Source organism: Lytechinus variegatus, chromosome 1, assembly GCF_018143015.1.
Source record: "Lytechinus variegatus isolate NC3 chromosome 1, Lvar_3.0, whole genome shotgun sequence".
NCBI classification, from domain to species: domain Eukaryota; kingdom Metazoa; phylum Echinodermata; class Echinoidea; order Temnopleuroida; family Toxopneustidae; genus Lytechinus; species Lytechinus variegatus.
The window spans coordinates 64114839-64136285 of NC_054740.1; the positions used below are offsets into that span (position 1 = coordinate 64114839).

Below are 21447 nucleotides of genomic sequence, written 5' to 3' on the forward strand. Positions count from 1 at the left end.
ATCACATAAAACAACAATATTCATCGGGGAAAAATGTAAACCCATGTGCAGATTCAAAAGAAATGCAGACTTTAGTTAAGAAACAATGCATTTTGCAACATTTCACTTCTGACTTTGCCTTATTGTCAGGAGTACTGAAATTCCACGATTGCATAATCAGGACTATCCTTGTAATCATTGTAAAGAGGAATAATGGAGCTTTTCAATTACACCACTCTCACCTTTTATAGATCAATGATAAAAAAGTTATCCTCCCTCAAACTTGAGTTGCGTTACTTTTTTGAGGGATTTATATACACCAGAGAAGTATTAAAACAACACCAGTTTGGAATCGAACTGATGCTGTTTTAACACTAATTGGTGCTGTATAAACACCTAACTGGTGTTAGACCATAACGATGCTGTGTGTTCAACACTTCTCTGGTGTATATAAATCCCGGGCTGGTTTTAATTTTGCAGTGCATGTACGCTTTGAAAATAATCCCATAAAATGATCTGTTTATAATATCTTGCAATTTTTCCACATTTATGCATTGTTACAGGCCTCTTTAAGCAAATGACGATATGACCGTCCACATTATATTACCACTTGAGTGGGCACCACTTACTTTCAAAAGGTTCGTCAAAAATGATTTGCGCAAAATATGAAAACAGATGAATACAAGTAGATGTTTATCAGTAAGAGAGCATGGACTTTAGCTAAGAAGATTGATTTGAAGATATATTTTGTCATTTTAACATGTTTCCTTGCCCAAAACATTCCTTCGAGCGTCAATTCGCCCCCTCTCCGTTCCACACAGCTAACATCGTGATGATATATGCTTTACAGTCATGTAGCAGTGATTCGCATGAAATGGCCTAGGCTTGATTTTACTTCTGTTAATCATTGTCATGCTTGGGAAAGGTGTGGAGAAACAAGTATTAAATATATCATGAAAATATCTTTAAATGAAAAAAAAAACTTAATAAAAGACAATTCTGGAATTGTGTGAAATAAACACATTGTTTCGTTCCATGTTCTGAATTCCAGCTAACAAGAAAAGGTAATAGCTGTGCTACCTAATGGTTAAAATGTTGATTTGGTAGAAATGTTGTTTCTAAAAATAAAATGTTTGTACAGCACGGTCAGTTCGTTTTTCGAACTTTTTTCCACATGTCAGAGCGTGAAATTTAGCATTATTCGAGCAAAGCGATTTCTGCGAGCTTTACAAGAAATAGAACATTCTGTCAACATTTTTACTTCCATTTAAAAGATTTTTAAAAAATGAATGTATGGAAATACATCATATCTAGAAAATATTTCGAACAAATTTGCATTTTAGATGTTGACGTTGCTGGCCATCCATAGCTTTGGTTGATCGAATCAATCGGAACTCTTTGAAAGACAGGGCCCAACTATTCAAGGTGCTAGACATAACCATTACAATAATTAATATTGCAAGGGTGTCATCTGTCATCGCTGTTTTTCCTGTAATTTTGCTAATGTTATCACTCATTTCTTCTCATTATTACTAATATGAGAGTTTGTTACTTTGTACTAATGATTTTTTTTCGTTTATCTGTACATTGATGTCTAATTTAGGTTGCTTATGCAGGTCGACTAACATTTTTAAATTTAGAATTAAATGAATATTGCACTGGGTGTTTACATTCATTGATACCGACAACAATGGGAAACAATTCCGTACACGGCACAAATATAATTTTTCCACTCGACATCCATTCATCAAAGAGTTGAGTATAATTTTGAAAATGTTTATAGTGAAGAAATGAGAGAAAAAATGTATGCATTTGCTTAATATCGTGGATATCAGTACGACAACATTGTAAAAACGCAGTTAAAATATTTTAACACGTTGTTTAAGCCAACCACTATAACAGCAAGTTGTTCAAATTTGTGAAAAAATTGATTGAGTAGTGTTGGAAATTATCACATTTTGTCGTGTGCGGAAAATAATATTCCCTTTTTGTTGGAATCAATGACTGTTTAAAATGATAAAAACTTTTAACAACTTGCTTAAAACTCTAAACAATATTTTGTTAGATTGACGGGTTTACACAGAATACTATAAACTTTTAACGATGTTTTTACTAAGTACTGTTGCAATTTTATCATTATCATCGTTATCGTTATAGATACCATGTTTATTCCTCTAATCAGGATCACACCATTTTTTTCTTGAAAAGTTACTTAAAGAAAAAAAAGGAAAATTCAAGGGAATTTATCTTTTACTGTTTAACCCATAACAAGAGTGTCGCTAAGGCGAGCACAAAATAAACCCGCCTCTTACGCGGAAAATAGAGTTATTGGTCAAGCAAGAAAAGTGGAAGGGGGTGAATTCACCTTTGACCTTGTGACCTCAAAATGAATAGAATTGCTGGGATCTATGCTAGTATCATACACACCATATTATATGATCCTAGATTTAGTTAAACTAAAGTTATCGCGTTTACAAGGACTGCAGAAGGGTAAGATGGAAACATGTCAGTGTGACCTTGACCTTTGACCTTTTGACCTTAAAATTTATAGGCTTCCTGGGATTTATACCAGTATCATACACACCATATCATATGAGCCTAGGTTGAGTCAAACTGAAGTTATCGCGTTTACAAGGAAAAGTTAGCGGACGGACAGACGGACGGACGGACACCAAGCTTGGTACCATAATACGTCCTGTCTAGGACGGACGTATAAAAAATACATGATAGCACCAACGCAATGCAATGAAGAGCTTGTAGGTGACGATGATGAACAAAATTTATGTAGCGTCATTTATCTGTTAAGAAAATGTTACGAAATGTAACATTTGTCCCTTTGACAATTTGTCAGCGAATAAACCACAAATTACAGACTGAGAAAGGGTTTATTTATAATCATCCTTTTTATTATCGAAAATGCATCATTAATATACAGAAAGTAAAGATAAGTTTAATTTCATTTCGTCATTCAAATTCATCATTTTAGTCATTTGTTCATTTTTCCAAATACACATGGAAGCTTAATTACATGCATGGACAAGCAATTAGTAAACGTGTAGGATTAAGTGTTTGGTTGGTTGGTATATAACCGCAACATCAAAGATGGATTCTATTTAGAAAAAAAATCCGCTTAAATACTGTTTATGTATATTAAATTCATTTTTTCCGAAACAAAACAACGATGAAATGGAATAAAGTAAACGTTGTATGGTTACTGTGAACTTGATATAAAACATTTATTTGTACGGACATTGTAAATAACATTGAACTCTGGACAAAATGTGCTTTAACCTTTTACAAGACACTTAGATGAAGATGAATTTAAATAACCCGGTTTCCAACTAGGTAAAAGACATAGAGGACTAATGTTTGTTTCCTGTACAGACAATATATACCCACATCCCCATAAATCATATATACAGATAATCCTTTCCAAAATACAATCAATTTGTAGATTTGATTTACGTACTGCTTACTGTATTGCTTTACTGTACACTGCACATACACGGCGAAACGCTTTGCTATGTCAAATACTATTTGTAAAGTGTTATACCTTTTGCTAACGACTTCTATAGAACGGGTTCAAGGATGTAGCCAATTGTGGGCGCGTATACAAGTCACGTGTTCGTGCTTTAATTTTACACAACCTCCAAGCCGAGCATTTTTTTTAATGCAGCACTATTCATTTTTTGCAGCATCTCTTCACTACAAAGTTACAACGCTCACCCGTTTTATAAAGCAAATAATGCATATTTTAAAATTCCTGGTGTTATTTGCGATGCAGGTATCTCAGGTATTCGCAGTAACATGTAAAAACTCTCGAACGCACAGCATCTTCAAAACACATTCATAAATGTGCATTATTTGTAAAATATATCATATAGAGTACGTCGATATGATCGTTCGCGTTAATCAAGTACACAAAACTACAGACCTAGCCCCATGCGTCAGTCATGCAACGCGAAACACACAAATCAATAAGGCCTATGCTTTATTTTGTTCTGATAACAAAATCTCTATGAAAGAGAAATAGTGGAGAATTATTCTGAATGGAAAAATTAAAACAATACACTATTGCCCGTATTCTGAAGTCCAGTTTAACCTAGGTCATGGTCTAACTCTGAAAAAGTTATGAGAAGCCAAAATGTAAAAAAATGATTTCATTGAATATTTTTTTTGTGTGTATTTACTCATTCTTTCCTTCAGAGACTCGCGCGAAGGCGATAGATATGAATATTCATGATGAGGTATTGATGTCATTTGGTCTCAAGGTGGCGCTCTTTATTTTTTATGTCAATTCTATTATCTGCATCAACTGAAAGCTCACTCGGCAAAACCTCTCTTCTTTATATATTTTTTTTAGAACAAAAACAGTTCTTTCTGACCAATGCAATACATTGTATGGACTCAGAACTTGTTTACGAATATTGTGAAAAGCGGAGAGTGAAATCTAAAAAAAAGTTTTGAAATAAACAAATGTCACAATATACCTTTAATGGTGAAGACAACTATCATATTATATTTCGCAATACGTTATGAATAACTTTACTGTCAAACGAGCTGAAAGTCAATCTTTACTGTTAGATATTTGTGTCACAATTGGCTATCCATATCAAAACCATTACTTTAAATCAGAGTTTGAATTAAACCCGACAGCAGAAAACGGCCCATGTGTCCGTGTGAATATCTAGCGGTGGCTCATAGCTGTAGCACTCAGACTAATCCAGGGCCCCGTCTTACAAAGAATTACGATCGATCCAATCAATCGTAACTATATGGAAATCCATCAGTGCCATGATTTTTTCTACAGGAAATTTGCAAAATGTCCTTTGTAAACAAAGGAGAACACACCAAATTGTCAAGAAATCAATGAATTCTTGGATATACATTCATATCTCGAAAATCTTTTGAACAAACATCCATTTTATATGTTCACTTTGCTGGCTTTCCATAGTTTCGATTGATCGGATCAATTGCAACTCTTTGTAAGATGGGCCCCAGGTGGGTGTTTCACAAAGATGTTCATAAAATAAGAATGACTTGAAGACGGACTGAAAACCCTTTCTTACGTCATAATCACCAGGGAATATTTTGTGGTGAATATCACCACATGAAAAAAAGGATCACTGGTCGTTCTAAAATTTGTTCTTATCTTACGAACAGCTTTACGAAACGGCACCTGATTGGACTTTGATGTAAGGAAGGTCTATGTCCAAAAGCTAACAGAGGAATCCTAACTCCCAATTCCCTAACCCAGTGTCAATCCACTCATCTCTCATCCGAATGGATGCATCAAAGTCCAATATGGTTTACTTTCAGACATGCGCCGATTTATTTTTCATGGTTCCCCAAGTTATCATCTTCTCATCATAGGTCCAAAAAAGGAAAGCTACCAAATAATGCAGCGATGACGACCTTCCAGATTTTTTTAAAATCCTATTTTGAGTAATATCTTTTTAGCAACAAAGAGCCAAGTGGTCGCCGACCCAAAGGACTAAATGGTAACAAAATGTATTCTGATAAATATTCCGTTTGCATGACACTGTGAAAGTAATTTACTGAGTTGGCCGCTTTAATACTTGGGCTGAAACGCAACTGGTTTCAAAGAGTCGGCCGCTGACTGCACTAAGTACGTGACGATGGAGAGTTCTTTTTTGACGAGTTCCCATTGCTCCTGATCGGCGGGGAGATCTTGAATGTTGTACATGGCATCGACAATGCTGGCGAATTTTTCGCCTGCGTAAGCGTTGGCACTGCTGGGTGCAAATACAACGTGTCTGGAAATAAAAAGAAACAGTGACAGTGTTGAAATACTAGTTTTCGTTGATTAAAACATTTTTTTCTCCAAACTTTGTTTTTTTCACCCATTCCATATGCGCGCGAATTATATTTATAATTAATTTCTCCCCAAAAGTGTATATAACCGTGGAAATTCGTCATCTCTCTTTATCCGTCTTTTATTTCGAGGGAAGAAAACTGGGATCTCCTTTTTCTTAAAAATGCTCCCAAATTTCTACAATATTCTCTGTTCACTAAACAGAGACAGTGAGGATATTCTGTTTAGGCTAAGGTCCTGTAATATTTGCTTAAATTCAGATCTAGATGAAGTATATTTATTAGAAAGAATCATTATAAAAATGTAACCATTGCGATATCCCGAAAACAATTGTCTACTATTTTGTATCAAAAACTTGAAAAGCGTGACCTGACTTTTTGTCAGGCGCTCGACTTTTCTAGAACGGAGAAGGGCAATGATACCATTATGTTTATGCAGGATCTGCTTGAAGATCCGCTTGAGTTGAAGAGGCTATATATACCCACACTGGATAAATAAGAGTTATTGTGACTTACTTGGTTGTTGGTCTTCCAGTCAGACCCATAGGATCAATAAAGGCTCTCTCAAGGTACATCAACTGATCATTCACTCGACGTACAGCTAACAGACTAGTAAGGACAGGTAAAAGAGAAAAAAAATATTGATGGGTGATGCGTGACCGATTTGACTGACGCTAATACTATTATGCATTGGATATGCATAATGATAAAAACAATCCAATACACACTGGATTGACTAGATCGTTCACAATATAAGTATAAGAATTAGAATTATCAGAATTATCAGAACTCCCTGTATGACGCTATTGATCTTTGGGCCTTATAACATCGTCGGCTTCCCTCAAGCAGGGGCTTGGGGATTTTTAACGATTTCTTTCTTTCTTTCACATATTGAGAGAGGACGTCGTTGGCTATCCAATGATACAAAAACTAATTCGAAATTTCAAGTAAAACTCGAATATTTGCAGCAAATGAACAGGGAAGAAATACCCCCAAAAAGAATTTTTTGTGTGAATATGACATTATTCTTTTACCGGGTTTGTGTTTTGAGTCTTTACATTATGTCAGCATTGTGTCTTAAATCTGAAGAAAACAAAAATTTATAGTCTTGACATTAGACCAGGGGCCGCGCACTAGACAGCTTAATAAGTAAAGTCTACTTACTCATCTTTATTGATACTCTCAAGCTGAGTGTTGAAATCTGTTGCGGCCGAGGTAAAGTTGTCCACTGCCGAAAGCATATAGGCTAATAAGATAGAGAGAGAGAGAAGGTGGAATAATAATGATGATAATGAAATCAGTAATTGTAACTCTAAATAATAATACTAATAATAGTAATAATAGTAATTATGATAACTCTAACGATGTTGATAATTATAATAACTATAATAATGTTGATAATAACAATAATAATGGTAATAGTAAGTATTATTATTGTCATAGTAAAAGGTATTAATGAAAATAATACATCAATAAAAGAGCAAGATACAGAATTCTTGTTTCATAACAGCATAAATGATTGGTATAATTTTGTTTAGTTTGCTTCCGTAAATCCTGAATACTGCTATCACTACTGAAGCATCAAGAGCTATATTGATAAAGGTAAAGGTCAAATACTCCTCAACAAAATTATCTGAACATCCAGAAGAATTGAACATCTACTTGTATGCATATATATATATATATATATATATATATATAATGAAAATCAATCGAAAATCCACACAACGCAAGCCCGAACTTCAAAGCTATCCCTAGCTGCGATTGATTTACTCGTTTTTTTTAATTTTAAATGAACCATTTTGAATTGAATTAATCCTAATATATAATTTCGATCAAGAGCATTAGTACAGCCCTAACGCTCACTTAATTTTTTCAAAGAAATCAATGGAGATGTATATTGTGAAGGTTTAAATGTCGCGATACCTTGGGAGTGTTTCACAACAGTTTTCTCCGACATGCATATCTGAAATTTTTCCTTGAATTTGATTGGCTGAGAGGCACTGTTACTATGGTAACTGTCGGATAAAACATGATTTGTCGGATAAAACGTCTGACAAGTCCTTCATGAAACACTCCCCTGAACAATAGCCATACAATAATTATTGTACCAAACAATTAAACAACTTGCAAACTTTAAAGTTTAAATTCTCAACTATCAGCTTTTAAGCAGCTGTTACCATGGTTACTGTATTATGATTATTTCTTATGTTTTCATTGTATCATTGCATAACACAATGTTCATGTTAAGTGAACGAAGTTTACTAATTCACAGCATTTGTATAATAATCCAATAACTCACTGAAATCGATGCCGTTTGCTTCCATCTGCTCACCGATGCTTCCTGTTTGGAGGCTGTCCCAGTATCCAGCCACTGTCTTAGCGTAATCTAACGGATCCATAGGAAGAATGACATTATCTGCGAGTTGTCTCATCATCTCGCCGTAGAGACGACCAGCCGCCAGGATGTATCTGAACTGCGAGTCGTAGTAATTGTCGACGAGTTCGAAGGTCTCGTAGACGGAGTGATAGCAGGGATACGATGCCACGGGTGTTTCTTCCTGCAACCAGAAACAAGAATTTGATCGGTGGCGCATCGACAGTTACAGACCCCCAAGGCTAGTCTCTCCGTAGCAGTTACTTTTGGACATTCGTTTCAGATCAGGGGGTCTGTTTCATAAAACAGTTTAAAGCTACTGTTTTCGTTTTTGTGAAACAGGACCCTGATGGTGATAGGTCATGTACCATTTTACACGGACGACTGCTATATAGGGCATAATAATCATATAAAAAAAAATAACTTGGCGAAGCTAGTTACTTATCAGAAAATCAAAAACATGAACGTTTTAAAGGATTTCAAACCTTTCATCATAACCTGAAAAGAGAAGACTAACCATAAACGCTTCTAATTATTTCATAAAGCTGTCCGAAAGTTAAGAGCGTCTTTAATGAACAACGGGTGATATTTTCTTACGAGCTAAATAATCACCAATAAACATCTAATGGTGAATAACATTTACCACAAGATAGGGTCACCAGTCGTTCCTAAGGTCGCTCTTAACTTACGATCAGCTTTAAGAAAGGGCCCCCTGGTAGTAAGAAATTGGTCAACTGATATCTCTCAAGAAATGTATACTCACACTATTGTATGTGTACGTGAAGTCCATTGCCGATATTCCAGCTATCTGTAAGAATGGCGCATAATCAGAGCCAGATCCAAGAGTACCAATACTAATAAAATAAATGAGAAACGGGTTTTCAAAATCATTCTCAAGATTATTGGCAAAATCGATCTTACTTTGGAGATTACGGAAAAATCTTCAGAACATTTTTTTTCTAATCTTTAAGATCTGATGTTGCTATCAAAATATGACGAAAAAGCGTCCATTGCATTCAAATAGTCTGGAGAGGTGTAGGAGAACTGGTAATATAAATCTACCAGTTCACCCTCTTAATTATTGTTTTGTACGGCAACAATTTACATCGCAGCATGAACTCGTAACTCATTTATACACACATTATTTTGGAAAACATCACAAATTGATCACTTTCGTACCAGTTGATGCACCATGGTTCGTCATCGTACCAGTTGACTCGTGTTATGACTCACCTTGGTTTGCCATCCGTTCCAGTTGTCCCTTGCTCTTATTTCACCTTGGCTGTCCATTGGTGCCAGTTGGCCCAAGTACTTAACTCACCTTGTTTCGCCATTTGTACCAGTTGACTCTTGTTCTTAACTCACCTCGGTTCTCCATCGGTGCCAGTTGCCCCACGTTCTTTCCACAGATCATACATCGTTTTTGTGTCATCGTCGGGAGCAGGGATCTGAAAACAAAACAAACATGCATAAGGATAGTAATAATGTTGACTTCAATAATGTTGTAATACAGCTTTGCCAATGCAATAGATCCAAACAGTTACACAACACACTTTTCTACCAAAACTACCCTTTGAGGACACTGCGTATGATCGGACCTTTAAATGATTTTATTGTCCCATTACCAAAGAACCTATTATTACAATGGCAACGTAGAATATAATGGCCTATATTCTTACTCGGCCTTAATTAAAACTCTGGTCCAAAGACGTGGTGCCATTATGGATAGCGAATTGTGAACTGTACAGTTTCATTTGTCAGCTCATTTGACACTCAAATCATTCCTGACCATGATGAAAGTTTTAGAATAATCATGGAAATATTTCACTTTATCATATAAAACCGAAGAAAGAGCCATTTAAAGACAGGGAAAAAAAATGTGTTCGTATGTTCATAAATATGCATGTCTTGAAGCAAAATTCACTTCAGTTTTCCCAAGACATGAATATTCAAGGCAAAAATGTACCTTTGCATTTGGAAATCGGTCAAATGATATATGGCTCGAAAAACGAAGTTGGAAACAAAAGTAAATATAATGAACAAATTAATCAAGCTAGTACTACATTGGAGATCGTGATGTATGATTCGTGATATGTCTCGTGCCTACCTTCTTCATTGCTTCATAAATCAGTCTATTCAGATTCGGGGTGGAAGCTATATCAGGGACATACGTACCTAAGTTTAGGAAAGAAAATCATTACAAAATGACGAAAATGATGGTTATATTTAATTGTGTCAATGTGAAATACAAGTAATAAATCAAAGTCAAATTTTGTAAGAACATATATCTCTTAAAAAGACAATATGAAATAAGAAAATATTTAAATCAAAGATTGAAACAAACCGCTTCCCTTGGTCAGAGATAGGTAAATGCATTGCGGCTCAACAAAAATCAATAAACCTCCAACAAATAAACCAGGAATGATTCTTTGCATTTATTGACACAATACCTTAAGAAAGATGTAATTAAAATTATCAATCAAGCAATAATAAAACTCTTATCAATGGAAATTTTAAATGTAAGTTGGTTTGAAATTGTCAAGAATTTACTTTATGCATAAATATCTTCTCTAAAAAGTATTTATCTTTTACAATAAACATGGTGTATTCATTTATATGAGAGCGACTGATATCTAGCCCCCCCCCCTCCAAAAAAAAATACATCGTACTATTTGAACACCTGATAAAACAATAGTATTTTGTATTTTAAAAAATGATAACTCACCATCCATAGCAACATCAAGATTTAAATAAGCGACAGCTCTTATCCCCAAATTCTTAGCGAATTCCTGATGGGAAAAAAGCCCAAGAACGAAAATGTCGAATTAATGATTAATCAATTTTCCAGCGGGTCTTGCTTAAACATCCCATGGACTTGTCATTATCACCTATCTACGTTCTCACATGCCCAACACCTAGCTAGATTGTAGGCCAGGGATCTACCCCACGACCCCCCGTTCATGAACCACCACGACCGGTTAAATTCGGGGAAATATATTTCATTGAATAGGACAAAAAGAATAGTAGGAATGCATTGAGCATTGGCTACACTGTTAGAAAATTTATCCTGCAGCAGAGCCTCGAGAACACCTGTAATCTCACCAGATTGCGTAATCTTACAGGAAATTGATATTTGGTGTATGGTATCTTACAAATCTCCTTAAATAAAACACCCTTTTCCTCTCTTCTTTTCACCTGTTCTACTAAATTGCAGGAAAAAAAATCACGTTTTATGAATTTACAGAATGATTGTGTTATTGCTTTCTGCAAAATCTTCCTTTTTTTCTGTAAAATCACGTTTTTTCTAACAGTGTATAAATGCTAAGCAACACTATAGAAGATTGATGTTGATTAAACGTCAAGTATCTCTCATGTATAGCAAATGTTTAAATTGGCGACGTCATCATGTCTTTACTGGTTATGGAATCATGTAGACTTACCTCAACCCATTCTGTTGACCCAATCAAGCCTTGTTCTTCGGCACCCCAGCTACAGAACATGATGCTACGACGAGGTCTCCAGCCTACCGACAAAGCAACCATAAACTACGCATCATCTCATTTTCAGAATGAGTTTATTCTCCCTTTCTCTACAGATGAACGAAAGGTCTCTAGGACACGACTGGTATGCATTGAATACGATACTGGATGGCTTTTTGCATCAAATAGAGGACATTCTCAATGTTTTATGTGAAACTAGACTTCATATTATACCCCTTTCATATTGCGCTTTTCACCGGCGAAGTTCGCCAGCGAAGGGGAAAGTGTCCAGTATGAAAGGTACACAGGAGAACTTCACCGGTGAAGTTCGCCGGCGAACTTCTCCACCTCTAGAGGTGGAGAACTTCGCCGGTGAAACAGCCAGTATGAAAGCAAACCGGAGAACTTCTCCTCTTTAATGACGTCAGAGGTCAATTTTTTTCTCTCCCAAAGACCCCTGTACCGAGATTCCGCGCGCGATAAGTTGCAAGCTCAGCTGAATGCTATGGCCAAGTATATACCCTCGAAAATATTTTTTTTTTACTAACAATATTTATTTAAAAGCACTTTTTACATGTATAAAATGCGCTAAAATATAAAAACAAGGTGATATTGTTTGTTTTTCTCGTAATACTTCCAAAATATGTTGTAATTAATTTTTTGATACCTTTTTGTAAAAGGTAAGAAGTAATGTTTACAATTTTCTTTCGTTTTGTTCTGCAATCGCCCGTTGACTTTCGCCGGGGAAGAAATGTCAGTGCGAAAGGGTACATTTTTTTTTCGCCGGTGAAGTGAGGAATGCGAGGCGGAGAAGTTCGCCGGTGAAAAATGAAAAGGGCAATATGAAAGGGGTATAACTCCAGTGTAATATTTGATAATAAAAGTATACCCAGCTAATAGACTCTGAACTTTGATGGCTAATATTGGTTTACATAAAAATAAAATATTGGGTGTAAGATGATTGTGTATTGCATTCATCCATAAAAATACGGTGGTTGTACTATTGGGGTCATGGGGGTTGCTGGACTATTTGATTTTTCATTTAAAGTAGTAAAAAAAAAGAGGAAAAAAAAAAGAAGGAAATGTAAGAAATAAGAGAGAAATGCATCGAAAGTAATGTGTTGTTTAGCTTTTTATTTTTCCTGGGTGGAAAAGAAATTTTTACATCTACCACCTTATATACTACTACTACTACTACTACTACTACTAATGATGATGATAATAGTTATTATTAGTATTATTGTTATATTTGTTATCATTACTATCATTATTGTTAATTATGAAAATTGTAAGAATTATTTATCATGATTCAGATTACAGATTAATCTTTATCACAAAGATTATTATATCATTACTATTATTCAATGTTATTTTCATTCATTATTAGTGTTATTAAAATACCATGCTTCCCATGACCAGTGATATAGTTACCTTCTTCTACCAGTACACTCATGGCCCTGCTGATCTCGAGCATGGCAGTTGTACCGCTACCAGCATCAATGGCACCAAAACCCCAAGCATCACGATGGTTACCAATCAATACATAACGATCTGGAAAAATGAGAGATTGTTTTATCAATGACAAAAGCGATTCGATGAATAAAAGGAACTTATATAGTTATGTAAGTTATATAGTTTCCCTCCGTCCCTCTGCTCATCACCAAAAGGAGCAGCAGCAGTAGTTGTTCTAAAAGAAGTAGTTCGAGTAGTAGTAGTTCTAGTAGTAGTAGCAGTAGTAGTATTAGTAGTAGAAGATCTAGTAGTAGTAGTTCTAGTACCAACAGTAGTAGTAGCAGCAGCGTCAGCAGTAGTAATAGTAGAAGAAGTAGTAGACACGTAATCTTAGTATTAGAGTTCTAGTAGTAGTAGCAGTAGCAGTAGTAGTACTAGCAGTAGCAGTAATAGTAGGAAGAGAAGTAATTGTGGTGACAGAGGCGGAGATAATAGAATAGTTGGTAGTGATAGTAAGTGGTAGAAGTCATGGTAGTAGTAGTAGTAGTAGTAGTATTAGCAGCAGCAGTAGTGGTAGTAGAAGTAGTAGTAGAAGTATTATTATTAGTAGATAAGTAGTCGTAGCATTAGAGTTCTAGTAGTAGTAGCAGTAATAGTAAGAGGGAGAAGTAATACTGGTTATGACCAGTGACGGTTGTGGTGACGGAGGCGGAGATAATAGAAGAGTTGGTAGTAAGTAGTACAAGTCATGGTACTACAAGTAGTAGTAGTAGTAGTAGTGGTAGTAGTAGTAGTAGGTAGTAGTAGTAGTAGTAGTAGTAGTAGTAGTAGTAGTAGTAGCAGGAGCAGTAGTAGTAGTATAGTAGTAGTAGAAAAAGTAATAGTAGTAGTAGTAATAGTAATAGTAGTAGTAGTAGTGGTAGTAGTAGTAGTTATAGTAGTAGTAGGAGCAGCAGTAGTGGTAGTAGTAGTAGTAGTAGTAGTAGCAGCAGTGGTAGTAGTAGTAGTAGTAGCAGCAGTAGTAGTAGTAGTAGTAATAGTAGTTGTACTAGTAGTAGTAGTAGTGGTAGTAGTAGTAGTAATAGTAGTAGTAGTAGTGATAGTAGCAGTAGTAGTAATAGTAGTAGTAGAAGTAGTAGTAATAGTAGTAGTAGTAGTAGTAGTATTAGTAGTAGTAGTATTAGTAGTAGTAGTGGTAGTAGTAGTAGTAGTAGAAGTAGTAGTAGTAGTAGTAGTAGAAGTAGTGGTAGTAGTAGTAGTAGTGGTGGTGGTGGTGGTGGTAGAAGTGGTAGTAGTGGTAGCAGCAGCAGTAGTAGTAGAAGTAGTAGTAGTAGTAGTAGTAGGTAGTGTTTGTGGTAGTGGTGGAAGGAGTACTCTACACTCGCGTTACCCGTTTTAATAATGAGAGATAGGATTACATTGAATCGTTCTAAAGTCAATATGAAAAAGTAGTAGTTCAGTTCGCATTTTTATTCGCCCACTTATTAGTTTGTTTTTGAAAGTAAAAAAACCCACTAAAATATTCGTTTTCAGGCCAGTGTATCTACTTAAATTTAAGCATTTCAAGTCTGCATCATATATCTCATGATATACATATCGTAGGTATTCAAGTTCTCAATAGAATTGTTCAAGGCAATATACCAAAAACGTTTTTAGGTCGTGCTTCGCGATCGGTATATTATAGTTGAATGTATCTCCTTCACTGTCAGAAAATAATGCTTAAAATGCACCGTTTTCAGGTCAGCACATCAGCAAATTTTATTTCCCGATTCGTGCTCTAAATATATGTTTATTCATATGATAATCATGCAAATGGTATTCGAAATTTTCGGGTAAGCACATAAAAATATAAATTACTTTGTGAGTGCATTATTTCATCAGTGTTACCACGTTAATGAATTCATACACTGCTTAAAATGTTCCATTTTCAGGTCAGCATAATAATATGCATATCAACACTTTATGCTTGCTCGCAAATCAGTAAATCAAAATAGCCCGATACGCCTCCCAAAATCTGCTGTCCTAACTGGTAGTAGTAGCAGCGGCAGCAATAGCAGTAGCAGAAACAGCAGCAGGAGCAGCAGTTCGGTATGTCCTAGAGTCCCGCTAACAGTACACGATCCGTATGCTATCCGATTTTGGAATCAGGGAGAAAAATAGCCTTGCTCTCTCCCATCCAATATGGCTTCCCTCTTTTGACATGTTTGAGTGACTTAAGTGGGCAATGTTTTCTTACCTGGTTCAACGCTTCCTCTGATCACTCCAATCACATCCCATCCATATGCCATCTGGTTTTCGGTGTAGATACTCATTTCCACCTCCCTTCAAAGTATTGAATTTCACCAAAATTTTAAAAGATAAAGAAAGTGTGCATCTGATTCCAACTTGGTGGAATTATAGTTTGACTTGCAAATGAGAACGCTTTAAAAATTGTTTCTCAAACAGGATGGATCCTCGATTTGCTCGCGGTCACCAGAGGCGTCGATCCTGGGGGGCAGGGGGGCAATCGCCCCACCAATGAAAATATTGAGGGGGGGGGGGCAAAACGATATGTTTGCCCCCCTCAATATTTTCATTAGTTCCGGATGTACAAAAATAAAATAAGATTGTAATGTTCAGCAAGCGAAATTGAAATACACAAATCGTACTTTATTTTAAATCGTGCTTAAAATACTTTTCATGATTAAATAGGTGAAAATGTCCCGTTTTCAGTTGTAAACCTCAAAGGAACTCTCACTTCGATTTTCAATAATCTTTTGTTGGATAAATATCTTCTTTTTTTTAAATCAAAAACGTCCATTAAACTGTCATTGTTTTCAGATCGAAATAACAAAGTTTTCAGCTCGCGCTTTGCGCACGCATCTATTGTTCATGTAGATACCAATCTTAATCATTGCTACCAAAATGCTTACAATATCAAGCTTTCAGATCAGAATATAAAGAAATTTCAGCTTACTCTGGGAACTCGCATTATCTGTTTAGTGAAATATGTATCCTCCTCATGAATTACTACAAACAGTCCTAAACATGTACACTTTTTCCTGTTTTAAGGTCAGTATACTGACGTAAGATACTTGTCTGTATCTCATGAGTCATATTTATATATGCCTCTGTGTGTATGTGTGTGTGTGTGTGTGTGTGGGGGGGGGGGTGTTTTGTACGATCGAGCGCCTTTGGAACATTGATTCATGATTTTGCCGCCCAAATCTGAAAAAATGGATCGACGCCTCTGGCGGTCACACTTTATGCCTCCCCCATTGCGAATGAGATCAATAATATGTTACACAACTAACTTCTGAAATTTAAAAAAAAATCTTCTGACTTCATAACCTCCAAAATCTAGTCTAGATTTAATCTAAAATATATCCATTCCAATATGCATACATCATCCATGTATGATTCGATCGAAGATATTGTATATGAGGAATTGATCAGTTGGCCTGAAATTCACGATCGGCTTCACTTGAATACCATTCATGCCCTATTTCATGAAGTAGGTCAAATATTTTCTAAATTATGATGGCAATTAAAATACTGACATTGATTAAGATATCAGTACACGTAAGTCATAGACGTCTATTTTGTTGAAAAAAGTCAGTAACCATAAGTTGTTGACATTACTGGAATATTAGTTTGTCAGAAAAGCATCGTGGTACACCGTGTTTTGAAATAAACATTTTGAATTTGACGAACCACGCTTTTTATTGAAATTTTTCACCTGTGCGAATGTTAGAATCCAACATTTTTTTTTAATTTATCCATCGACAAAATAAGTAGCCACAAGTAGCCATGTTTCAACTTACATTTGTTCGTATTCATCTCTAAATCCTGGGCCATATCTGTAGGTCAAGTCTAGACCACCTTCCCAGTCCTCTCCTACGGGCACTCCATCCATATTCCTGAAGAAAGACATGATACAAAGACGCGACTGATATCGTTATTATTTTTTTTAATAAACACTTGCCTACGATTATCACATTATAGATAATTATAGTGGAAAAGCACGATTGGATATCTAAATCCAGGACATTATCATTGCCGGGACGATTGATCTTATCAAGAAATTGACGAGAGAGATCCTGAAGGTTGGTTTTGTGTGTAGGGGATTCATAATTGTGATATGCACTATACAAGAACTATTTTTATTATTAATATTAGGGGATGTGTGTGTTTATAATAGATCTGACAACGGACAGCAAGCGAGTATGCATGTCTCCTTTATGTCTTAGTAATGTTATAAAAAAATATGAAAACGGGATACTACAGCCTTTGAGCATGCGCAGGAGTGTTCTTCGGCATCAGGTTGGCGATTCCTTCACATCTGCCAGTCCGTCGGGATATTGTCACAAAGCTTCCCGCGTTGATAGCAATCTTTCGGCACCACAATACGTTCAAAACGTTGTTTGACTCCTGGGTGTCGTTTCATAAAGCTGTTCGTAAGAGCGACTTTAGGATCGACTGGTGATCCTTTCTTACGCGCTAAACCATCGCCAATGAATATACCATTTACCACAAGAAAGGATTATCAGTCATTCGCAACATATGAACAGCTTTATGAAACACCTACAAGGAACAATACTCACTCAAGCAATATTTTGGCATCGTCGTATCCAATGGGATGGATTGGGATGGTGGGGAGCATGGTGGACTTCTCGATAGCTAAACGATAGGCACTGTCTGTCGGATAAAGGAAATCACAAATCACTATGAGCCAATATGGAGGTAAATGCGACTCCATCCACACAACATATCCCCAAAGCGCAATACAAACTCATCAGTCACATATTCGCCCACACACATGCCTCGACATCGCACACCCACACCACACCACATTCATGTCGCTTAAAAACATATCATAATCAGACATCGCACATTAACAACATATGTCTGCCTTTCCCAAACCAAATAATCAGACCTCGCACACCACATGTCTGCATCTCCCAAATCTATGATTATCAAACATCGCCCATCCACACCACATTTCTGCATCTCCAAACCAAACCCATAATAGTCAGACGTCGCACATCCACACAACACGTCTGCTTCTACCAAACCTATGAGAATCATACATCACACACCCACGCCACATGTCTGCTTCTACTAAACCTATGAGAATCATATATCAAACACCCACACCACATGACTGCCTCTACCAAACCCATGAGAATCATATATCAAACACCCACGCCACATGACTGCCTCTACCAAACCTATGAGAATCATATATCAAACACCCACACCACATGACTGCCTCTACCAAACCCATGAGAATCATATATCACACACCCATGCCACATGTCTGCTTCTACCAAACCTATGAGAATCATATATCAAACACCCACACCACATGACTGCTTCTACCGAACCCATGAGAATCATATATCAAGCACCCACGCCACATGACTGCCTCTATATACTACCAAACCTATGAGAATCATCTATCAAACACCCACACCACATGACTGCCTCGACCAAACCCATGAAAATCATATATCAAACACCCACGCCACATGACTGCCTCTATATATTACCAAACCTATGAGAATCATATATCAAACACCCACACCACATGACTGCCTCTACCAAACCCATGAGAATCATATATCACACACCCACGGCACATGTCTGCTTCTACCAAACCTATGAGAATCATATATCAAACACCCACACCACATGACTGCCATTCCCGAACCCATGAGAATCATATATCAAGCACCCACGCCACATGACTGCCTCTATATACTACCAAACCTATGAGAATCATATATCAAACACCCACACCACATGACTGCCTCGACCAAACCCATGAAAATCATATATCAAACACCCACACCACATGACTGCCTCGACCAAACCCATGAGAATCATATATAAAACACCCACGCCACATGTCTGCTTCTACCAAACCCATGAGAATCATATATCAAACACCCACACCACATAACTGCCTCTATATACTACCAAACCCATGAGAATCATTTATCAAACACCCTCACAACATGATTGCCTCTAGCTACCAAACATATGAGAATCATATATCAAACACCCACACCACATGACTGCTTCTAGCTACCAAACCTATGAGAATCATATATAAAAAAACCCACACCACATGACTGCCTCTACCAAACCCATGAGAATCATATATCACACACCCACACCACATGACTGCTTCTAGCTACCAAACCTATGAGAATCATATTTCAAACACCCACACCACATGACTGCCTCTACCAAACCTATGAGAATCATATATATAACACCCACACCACATAACTGCCTCTATATACTACCAAACCCATGAGAATCATTTATCAAACACCCTCACAACATGAATGCCTCTAGCTACCAAACATATGAGAATCATATATCAAACACCCACACCACATGACTGCTTCTAGCTACCAAACCTATGAGAATCATATATCAAAAAACCCACACCACATGACTGCTTCTAGCTACCAAACCTATGAGAATCATATATCAAACACCCACACCACATGACTGCCTCTACCAAACCTATGAGAATCATATATATAACACCCACACCACATAACTGCCTCTATATACTACCAAACCCATGAGAATCATTTATCAAACACCCTCACAACATGATTGCCTCTAGCTACCAAACATATGAGAATCATATATCGAACACCCACACCACATGACTGCCTCTACCAAACATATGAGAATCATATATAAAACACCCACACCACATGTCTGCCTCTATCAAACCTATAAGATATTATATCAAACACCCACACCACATGACTACTTCTAGCTACCAAACCCATGAGAATCATATATCACACACCCACACCACACATCTGCCTCTCCCGAAAATTGATAAGATATTACACATACACCCCCCACACACGCCCACACCCATACATACACGCCCACATTCACACACACCCAATACCTCCCTAACCTACTGAATTTTACACGTACACATAAACGCATCCACATAAACGTATACTCACTTCTAAACGCACACAGATCTCACACCCACTTTTCCTCCTCCCAACACTCACATAACCATAATCTAAGCGAAACGTACGTACCTATAGCAGGATAGCTTTGGGTTAGAGGGTCACCGTTACCATCTAAGCAGCTACCCCTCTGTGTTCCAGTTCCAGGTAGGTATAAGCCATCAGGATAGGTTTCAGCACCCTCAACGGCATAATCCTTGGGGTCGGAATACAGGATCAAACCTGCTGCTCCAAACTGTGCAGCGAACTTAGCCTGGATGGAATTTATTTAGAAAGCAATCGTATGTTGTGTGTGATGATTAACAACAATAGATGTATATACACAAATGTATCAAATCACTATTCATGATTATATACAGTTGTGCGAAAAAAAATTGGTGAACCCCACCACAAAATGCATTAATTAATGAATGAATTAATTCATTCATTCATGCCGAGTGTTGAAGGTAAACAACACTAAAATGTTAGGCGAGCTCAGAAAAAAAAAATTATATTGAATGTAATACATTATCACCTGACTTTACAACTAAATATCTAAAACATTTGGCAGAACCTGACTACTTTAAATATTGAGTACCACTGTGTACAATCTTGAGATAATCCATGTTTTAATTGTGTGTGTGTGTGTGGGGGGGGCTCATTTATCTAACAGCAGACATGATTACCAAAAGAGAGGGCACATAATTTTCTCACTCCAAAAACCGGAGCCTGATGCAATGACTGTACATAATATATCTACATCATCATATTCACCAGTAATGACTATAAGAACTCGAGGAATTCAACTACATGTACGTATGGCAAACTGTGACACAAATCTTTACCGACACCGATTTAACTTTATGCTCATTATGATAACCGATCATTCATAATTGATTACTGTTTGGGATTGATGACTCAAACAGTTTTCTCAACCATTAAACATTTAGAAAGGATAAAGTAAACTTAAGGAATATACAATGTAAGAAAAAATATTGACCTTTTCAGCTTGCCATAATTTTTGCTGAGAAATAAACCATTGCCTAAAATAAATTTGACTTTAGAATACCGGCATATGATGATTTCTACCATAAAACGAAATGATACTTCTATCAATATTTTGTTTAAAGTTTAACATGGTAGCATACTACTACGTGTGTTGATGCCCAAGCAAATGTGTGTAATATACCAAATAATTCATATTGGATTACATGCATTGAACATGTTGAAATGCCTACTATTGTTGGGGGAGTTTGAAATGAAAACTTTCAATATTCCTTATGGAGGATAATCTTGCAACCTTGCAGAAGAGTGAGAAAATAAAACCTCTCGTTGATTGATAACTACTCCA

At 36.5% G+C, this 21447-nt stretch overlaps 1 protein-coding gene across 2 annotated transcripts in view; it reads right to left on the reverse strand.

Annotated features, from left to right (window-relative positions):
- Positions 1 to 5329: 5329 nt before the first annotated feature.
- LOC121419746 (N-acetylated-alpha-linked acidic dipeptidase 2-like) overlaps positions 5330 to 21447 on the reverse strand; it is a 36058-nt gene continuing 19940 nt past the window's right edge. The window contains exons 6-20 of one of the 2 annotated variants that reach the window (XM_041614213.1): positions 20190 to 20370; positions 17706 to 17799; positions 16926 to 17021; positions 15359 to 15444; positions 13102 to 13221; positions 11632 to 11714; positions 10917 to 10980; positions 10299 to 10366; positions 9557 to 9639; positions 8955 to 9045; positions 8117 to 8375; positions 6979 to 7060; positions 6331 to 6423; positions 5523 to 5756; positions 5330 to 5394 (exon numbers count right to left, since the gene is read on the reverse strand). In XM_041614213.1, the coding sequence (XP_041470147.1) occupies positions 5552 to 5756; positions 6331 to 6423; positions 6979 to 7060; positions 8117 to 8375; positions 8955 to 9045; positions 9557 to 9639; positions 10299 to 10366; positions 10917 to 10980; positions 11632 to 11714; positions 13102 to 13221; positions 15359 to 15444; positions 16926 to 17021; positions 17706 to 17799; positions 20190 to 20370 (1605 nt within the window). In that variant the 3' untranslated portion in view covers positions 5330 to 5394; positions 5523 to 5551. The other variant, XM_041614206.1, reaches the window with a different exon arrangement.